This window comes from Galeopterus variegatus, unplaced genomic scaffold, assembly GCF_000696425.1.
Source record: "Galeopterus variegatus unplaced genomic scaffold, G_variegatus-3.0.2 Scaffold9572, whole genome shotgun sequence".
Lineage (NCBI taxonomy): Eukaryota > Metazoa > Chordata > Mammalia > Dermoptera > Cynocephalidae > Galeopterus > Galeopterus variegatus.
This window is the reverse complement of record NW_007735683.1, coordinates 38,007-45,895: the sequence shown is the minus strand read 5'-3', so window position 1 is coordinate 45,895 and position 7,889 is coordinate 38,007. Positions and strand designations below refer to the sequence as shown.

General features: G+C 39.7%; 1 protein-coding gene across 1 annotated transcript in view; it reads left to right on the top strand.

Moving 5' to 3' along the window:
* Positions 1 to 1,963: 1,963 nt before the first annotated feature.
* The window catches only part of LOC103609394 (peroxidasin-like protein), a 40,455-nt gene continuing 34,529 nt past the window's right edge, over positions 1,964 to 7,889 (top strand). The window contains exons 1-3 of the mRNA XM_008593722.1: positions 1,964 to 2,028; positions 3,687 to 3,821; positions 5,919 to 6,127. Of these exons, the coding sequence (XP_008591944.1) occupies positions 1,964 to 2,028; positions 3,687 to 3,821; positions 5,919 to 6,127 (409 nt within the window). The remainder of the gene's footprint in view (positions 2,029 to 3,686; positions 3,822 to 5,918; positions 6,128 to 7,889) is intronic.

Genomic DNA, 7,889 nt, shown 5'->3' with positions numbered 1-7,889 from the left:
GGCAATAAATAAGAGATATAGATTAGAAAGGATGAAATAAAATGGCTGTAATTGTTTTTTTGCAATATTTATATGTAGTAAAATGACATGAATGTTAAGAACAATTAAACTGCAATGCCAATGAGAAGGAAAGATAAAGTCAAACAAAAGTTTTATAATATGAAGAAGATTATAAAACTGTACAGACAGTTTTTAAAGAATACCTACAGAAGTGGCGACAGCTATCATATTCTGGAATAGAAGGATTCAATAATACAAATATGTCAGAATTTCCTCGAAACAATTAATTTATTGTACTTCCAATTATGATCTTAATAGAGCTTTTGTGTGGCATCAACAAAAGATTTAAAGATTAACTCGGTAGAGTAGATGGCCAAGAGGCCCTGGTGGGTGGCTTGATGCTGCAGTTAGCAGCACTTACAAAGCATTTAGTAATTAAGACAGGGAAATACTGAGTCAAGAGTGGGCAAACAGACTGACAGCATAGAGTAGAGAGGTGCAAGAAAAAGTGCTTACGTATGGAAACATCACATTTGAAAGTGCTGCCAGACACATTAGTGAGAAATGAGAACATTCTCAGTGAGGGTTGCAGTGATGATCGGCCAACCATGGATCAAAATGAGCATGGATTCCTGTCTCACATCGTATGTAAAAGTCAGTTCCAGATACATGGGGAGACAACATGAGAGGCAAAATGTTAAAATTCTACAAAAACTAAAGGAGAATATCTCTATGACATTGGGGAAGGAAAGAGATTCTTGAGTAAGATACAAAAAACACTAACTATAAAAATTTATAAACAGACCTTAAAATTGAGATAATATTTTTATCAAAATCCAACATAATGAGAGTGATTAGAGAGTACCACAAACATGGGGGAATACATTAAGATATAGATCACAAATTATTAGCATTCAGAGTATATAGAGAACTTTTAATAGAAAGAAGAACATAACTCAATTTTAAAAATGAGTAAGGTGTAAATAGTCATGTCACGAAAAAAATCAATTTCTGATCAACATATAGAATATGTTCAACTGCATAATTAATCAGGAAATGAAAAATTTTTTCAATAGTCATATTTTCCGGTTAGGGCTAGGAAAAATATGGTTGCTTGATTCTAAATCTCTCAACACAGCCTTCACCAAAGCTTTAAGATAAACAAAGAAGACATGTAAAATAACACACGACCCATATCTTCAGAGTTAGTAGGAGACAGAATGGCGTGAGTTTCAAGTTACTGTAGATTTAAAATAATCACCACGTTCCAACAGAGCTGCCACTGGAATCCCAATCCCACTGGAAATCTGTGGGTTTGCAGGAAAGAAGGAAGGGCAATTAAAAAATCTCTATGCACATTAAAAAGGGAGGAGGGCATAGATGAGATATAGAAAAAAAAATCCACCAGAAAAAATAACTTCAATACCAAGTACCATTTGTAAGACTGGAAATCAAGAGTTCGCAACAGCAGCTACAGGTGTGAAGGCGTGCAGAGGTGCCGTGTTCCTGGGGGAGAAGAAGGTAAGTAGAGCAGGTGTAGTGCCCCTAGATTTGGTGGTGAAGTGAAAGCAGAGTGGAGTGAAATCAAAGAGGCTATAGGAGTGGAAGAGAAGTGAAACATGCAGATTCCTACTACTCCTCATCACCAGCACCACTGACATTAAAAGTGCTGTACTTCCCCATAGTGGCAGAAGAATATGCTACTGAACTAGATATTCATTCCATGAAATGCCTAGGAAGAAATGCAGAGAGAGACCAATTTTCTATTTTCTTGTTATCAGAAGAAAAGTCTCCCAGAAAAAAAAATGAAACAGAAGAAAGTAAAAATACATCATTCGAACCTGAATTAAATGAGCACTCAAGCATTCATTCAAACAAGCACCGACAGGTATAAAAAGCCCATCTATCACCAGAAATTAAAAAAAGAAAGGAAGGGGAGGAGGAGGATATGATGACAAACAAGATGAAGAAGACGAAGAAAACTAAGACAGAGATGGGAATGAAGAAGGGAAAAGAGAAGGACGGAGTGTGAGAGTTGATTAAACTAGTAAATAAATGAATAAATAAAATGAAGACTGCATTACAATGTGCCAAGAGATAAGAGATTCACTTTGCTAGGAAATAGATAATAGAGAATTTCTATATGTTTATTGTGGGAGCAGTGTGCCAAGAGATTCACTTTGCTAGGAAATAGATAATAGAGAATTTCTATATGTTTATTGTGGGAGCATGAATTGTACATCGATTTTGAATAATAGGTTGGCATTGTCTATTTAAATTGAAGATGTGCATTAAGATATGTATCATAGAGAGATTCTATATGCTTATTATGGGAATACGAATTGTACATCTATTTTGGACAGCAGTTTGGTATTAACTATTAAAATTGAAGATACTGTACTCTGCACCCAGTTTTTGTACCTCTAGCATGGCATATTCTGGAGCAAGACTCTGCAAAGGCCAAATCAGACCTACTGTCTGATTTTGTAAATAACATTTTATTGGAACATACTGTGTCCATTTGTTTATGTGTTGTGCATGGCTGCTTTCATGCAAAATGGAAGAGTTGAGTAGTTGCAACAGATCCTGCAGTTGTCCTGCAAAGCTGAAAATATTTACATCTGACCCTTTACAGTAAAAATCGCTGATGCTTAATCTAGACAAACTCTTGTATGTATGAAGAAATATGTGTGAGAATGCTCGTAGAAGAGATGAAAACTTCACAAATATTCATTAGCAGTAGAATAGAAAACTAAATAGGGATAGTTTCCAGTAATGGACAGCAGAGATAATGAAGGAGGTACAGACTTATGCAACACATGACTGCATCTTCAGATGAGCTGCTGAGTAAAAAGAATGAAGTGTGGACACTATGTTTCCACTTGCACCAGGGTTAAAACATGCAAAGCACAAAAGCACTTGTGTGTAGGTGCATAGTCTAGGGACTCACACGTGTGGAGTAAAATACTGAAGTAAGAACAGGTCAAGTTATTTTCATGTTTATCACAAGGGGACAGAGAAAAAACACAATCAGGGCAGCTCCTAGTAGAGTGTCCAGGCTGTTGGTTGTATTTTCTACCTTGAAGTGAATGGTGTGTTTGAGGCTGTTTGGCTTAGATTGCCATCTGCACTGTGTTTTGTTTGTGGATTAGTTTTTAAAAATTGCTTCAAATCTTAGATCAAATGATCATTGGATTTTTAGCAAGAGAAAATTTATCTAACAGTTATATTTTATAATTTCCAGAAATTATGTGTTCATGCTATTTAGCATACCCAACAAACACTGACATGGAAATTTTTGAAAGCTTAGTTAATGTGTTTATTTTCTCCACACTTCTGAAAGAATTTGTTGGATGCATCTGTCTATATGAATGTACACACATACACACTCATATGCAATATAATATATAGTTACATTCCATAAGCTTATAGGATAATTATAAAGAATAAGACAGTGGATACTGCATGATTTTTGGTGTTAAATGCTCTTGGTTAGGTGGTGGCTCTGCTGTCTCCCGTATGGGGATCCCTAAATGCTTCCTTCATCTCAGTGCTTTTACCCATCAGATGGGAATACTAATGATATCCACCTTTCCTAATAATGCTTAGTAGTTAATTCATGTAAGGAACATTTTCCATGTCACTCCCAGTCTCTAGCATGTGCTGTCTGCCTGTCTTTGCTCCAGGTTGTACGGCTCTCCAGGCGACATCGACCTCTGGCCTGCCCTAATGGTTGAAGACTTGATCCCTGGTACAAGAGTGGGACCGACACTTATGTGCCTCTTTGTTACCCAGTTTCAGCGGCTAAGAGATGGAGATAGGTGAAGGATTATCTGTTATACTTACCAAAGATAACGAAAATTGGGGTTTTTTGCTCCCAAATATGTATATATAATAACGTAGTGTGATTCCACCTTTCCTATGATTTAGAGTTTATTGAATATTGTAACAGATAGCATCTAGTCACTGAATTTGTAAGACTGCTGATATCAGATAGCATTCGTTTTTGTAAATCTTTGTAAGAAGAGAAAAAAAGAAATAATATCTCAGAAGGGGATAGAAGTCAGTGGTTAAGAGGCTGCATGCTGGGCTCACTAGCCTGTGTGTGAATCTGAGCACCACTACTTATAGCTGTTTAACTCTGGGAAGTGTATCACTCTAAACCAATTTCCTCCTCTGGAAAGTAACTGTTGCCTTGGCTTGCTGCAACCTTACAGGCTGTTGAGAGAGAAGGTGTTGATAGCAGGCCGGAGGCTCCCTCCCTCTGTTGTCAGGGAGGAGAACTGTTGACCAGTCCTCCCTGAGAAATTACCTGATAAATGCATTCACCTGTGGAAAGACAACTTGGAACTCTTCTTTAAAATCTCTAGATTTATCCGAAGGGTTTACTGTAAATAAACTTGAATTTGTGAAACTAGAGAGCTGGTTGGAGAAGGTAAGTTAGTCATGTAATCTCCATAATGTTTCAAGGCTAACCACGTATAAAAAGTAAGAAACCCAAACCTTAAGTAGCTTCCCCTGAATTGGCCTGTACTCTTTCATCAGAACTAACGTGGTTCAGGACATTTTATCTTCTGGATCATTAATAAAGTTTAGTGTCAAGTAAAATCTAGGATTCCTGTGAATCTGTTAGACAATTCAATCTTTTGTATCATTGCAGGGATGATGGTTATAAGACTGAAACACAGCCTAGCATTTAGTTTTTAATTAAAGTTGCCCTAAAAATTATTCTTTACTTAAAATTTTTCTTCTAAATCTCTTCCATTTATGAGTTAGTTACATTATAAAGAAAGTAGCAAAATATTTAATTCCCTAAATGCACATTGGCAATATTAATAGAACATTTCATTAAATTCACTTTTATAAATTATTTTTAATACTCTGGATTTCTTGCCTCATATAATTGGGTTCATATGTTCAATTGGCAATAACTGAAGAAGATATGTCGTCAAAAACTAAACAAATTTGAGAATGTTTTAGTTCTGTGGTAAGCTATCTTCCTGTGTGTATTAATCCATTAGGTTTGCTCTAACAAAGTACCACACACTGGGAGCTTCATGAACGGGAATTTATTTTCTCACAGTTCTTCAGGTGAGAACTCTGAGATGAAGGCACCAGCAGGGTGGTTCCTACTGAGGCCTCTCTTCCTGGCTTGTAGATGCATCTTCTCCCCATGAGTCTGTGTCCACCTGCCTCTTCTTATAGGGACACCAATCACACAGGATTAGGGCCTACCTATATGAACTTATTTTCCCTGAATACCCCTTTAAAGGCCCTATTTCCAAATACAGTCACCTTCTGAGGCACTGGGGCTTAAGACTTCAATATTTAAATTGGGGTGGGGGGGCACTCAGCCCCTAATGCCATGTGAGTGGCAACAAGTCTTTTCATTTACTATCTTAATTTACTGTTGTGTACCCAGCATGGTAAAAGTGCTTGGTATGTGACGTTCAAATGTTTATTGAATGAATGAATGAATATAAGGACTCTCTTTAATAGTAAATTTTTAAACTGTATCCTTTCATTTAAAATCAAATGTGTTTAATTATTTGGTAATATAACCAACTAGTAAATATTAATATAAAAAGCAGTATTTCCTTTGTGGCATACATGTCAATACTAAATTGCTCAGACAATTTCTAAAGCCAGTCCATGGAGTTTAAATTTAAAAATGTGTGGGTTTTTTTTGTTTTTAACTTTAAATACTTTACTTTGAATCATTTTGTAAAATGAGTAGAAAGTGATAGTTCAAAGGCTTGGGATTTAAGAATTTGATAAATATTGGAAGAAATTAAAAGTATACTTAGCGGAGAACAAACATAATCCTTTCAATGTGCTGCTCACTGTGGTTGCTGGACGCGCAGCTGAGTTCTCAGGCTGCAGACCCACGACATGGTGCCTTTCTTGTTGACTACCAGGTTTTGGTATGAAAACCCCGGAGTGTTTACCCCCGCACAACTCACCCAGCTGAAACAGGCGTCATTGGGCCGCGTGCTTTGTGACAACGGTGACAACATTCAGCACGTCCAGGCTGACGTCTTCGTAAAGGCAGAATACCCACAGGATTACCTGAGCTGCAGTGAGATACCAAAGATTGATTTGCAAGTGTGGCAAGACTGCTGTGAAGGTCAGTATAGCAGTTACCTCTCTTTGCATTTATGCGTGTGTGTAAGTGCCTGTCTGTGCTCGTGGCTTTTCCAGGGTCAGGGGTTATGCAACTTAAACAAAGAATCACAAAGAACTGCAGCACAAAACTTTCTTTTCCTTCTGGAAATCAAGTGGATGTTGATGGGGTGGAAAACAGGAAGGGCAGAGGCTACCCGGTGTACCTGACCTCTTCCATTCCATGCTAACCTTGTTAGAGTGCAGAGGGCCTCTCCGTAGCACTGGCCTGTGCTTTCTTACCACATTTCGGGTTACTGCACCGAAGATCAAATCCCAGCCTCGTGGCACCTCTTCCATTCCATGCTAACCTTGTTAGAGTGCAGAGGGCCTCTCCGTAGCACTGACCTGTGCTTTCTTACCACATTTCGGGTTACTGCACCGAAGATCAAATCCCAGCCTCGTGGCATTGAATATACCTAATACTTGGGGATCAGCTGACCAGAGAGAAAGGAAAATTCATAGTAACCTGGTAACTTAGACTAGTTGCACCCCATAGGATGATGCAGCCATGTTCATTGGAAACATGGGGATGTCCCATGATTCTATCAGAATCAGATAAAAAAGTTTCTCTAGTGACACCATATGACTTGTGACATCTACAGTATCGCCTGTTATGAGCCAAACTCTCCCTGAAGTGCTCCATAAACACCTATGTCATCCTCACAATACCCCTTGAGAAATGTGGACGAGGAAAGTATGGCAGAAAAACATTAGGTGACTTGCGCATGGCCCAAAATAAGGAGGTGGTGAACCTGGGCCCAGGAGATGTGCTGTCTGCTGATGACTACAGATGGACGAACGTTTGCGGAGCAGAACATGCTGACGTTCTCACAGCTGAGCAGGCGTCTGTCACATGACAGGTCTCCACCAGCACACGGGCACATGGCCATGCCTGTCAAGTGCAGAGGCTGTGGGTCTGGGGCGGCTCTGCTTTTCTCTAGGAATGAAATGATCGTCGTTCCCATCACAGAAGGAGTACCGGGGATTCACTGGACAGGGGAGGAGATTATTTGCACCCAAACATCATAGAGTGGGAAACACAGTAGGACACCTACCCCAAAGCACAGGGGCATCTCAGTAGCGGTCACTTTGCTGTCTGCAGTGGACTTTCATGGCACAGAGCAAAAGCAACTCAGTATGCAAGGAGGGTGGTCTTTTCCTCACTCCCAGTTCTTGGTGATTGGGTACGTAAATAATCAAGTATTTCCAACTCTCCAAAACATGGGAAGCAGGGAGGCAGGCCCACACGAATGGCGACTAGTGACACCCTGCTGCATCTTCTCCAACGTGCCTCGCACTGGGCTTGGGGCAGAGGAAGAGAGTAGCTGGCCTGGCAGGGAGTGTGCCAAGAGGAAGGTAGCTGTGCCCTGTGTGGGAGGCAATGGCCAGGGCTGTCACGCTCAGCTGTCCCATGTCTGGGTGCTCTTGCCTCTGGGGTGACTCATGGAAACACCTATCTCACACAATCACCACGAGTCTTTCAAGGTGGGTGTTATTATCCCAATGTTACACAAGAAGAAAACGAGGCTCCTACAAGCTAAGGACATTTTGTAAGGGCATGGCTGACCTGAAAGCCTCTTTCCTCTGTGCCCAGCTTCTCCTGATAGCACCTGTGGGACAGGTGCAGGACAGAGAGACAGTGAGCATGCTCAGTGAAATAACACAGAGAGAGACTCTGTAAGGGAATAATGAGTTTAATTGGGAAGTAAAGATTGAGATGAGAA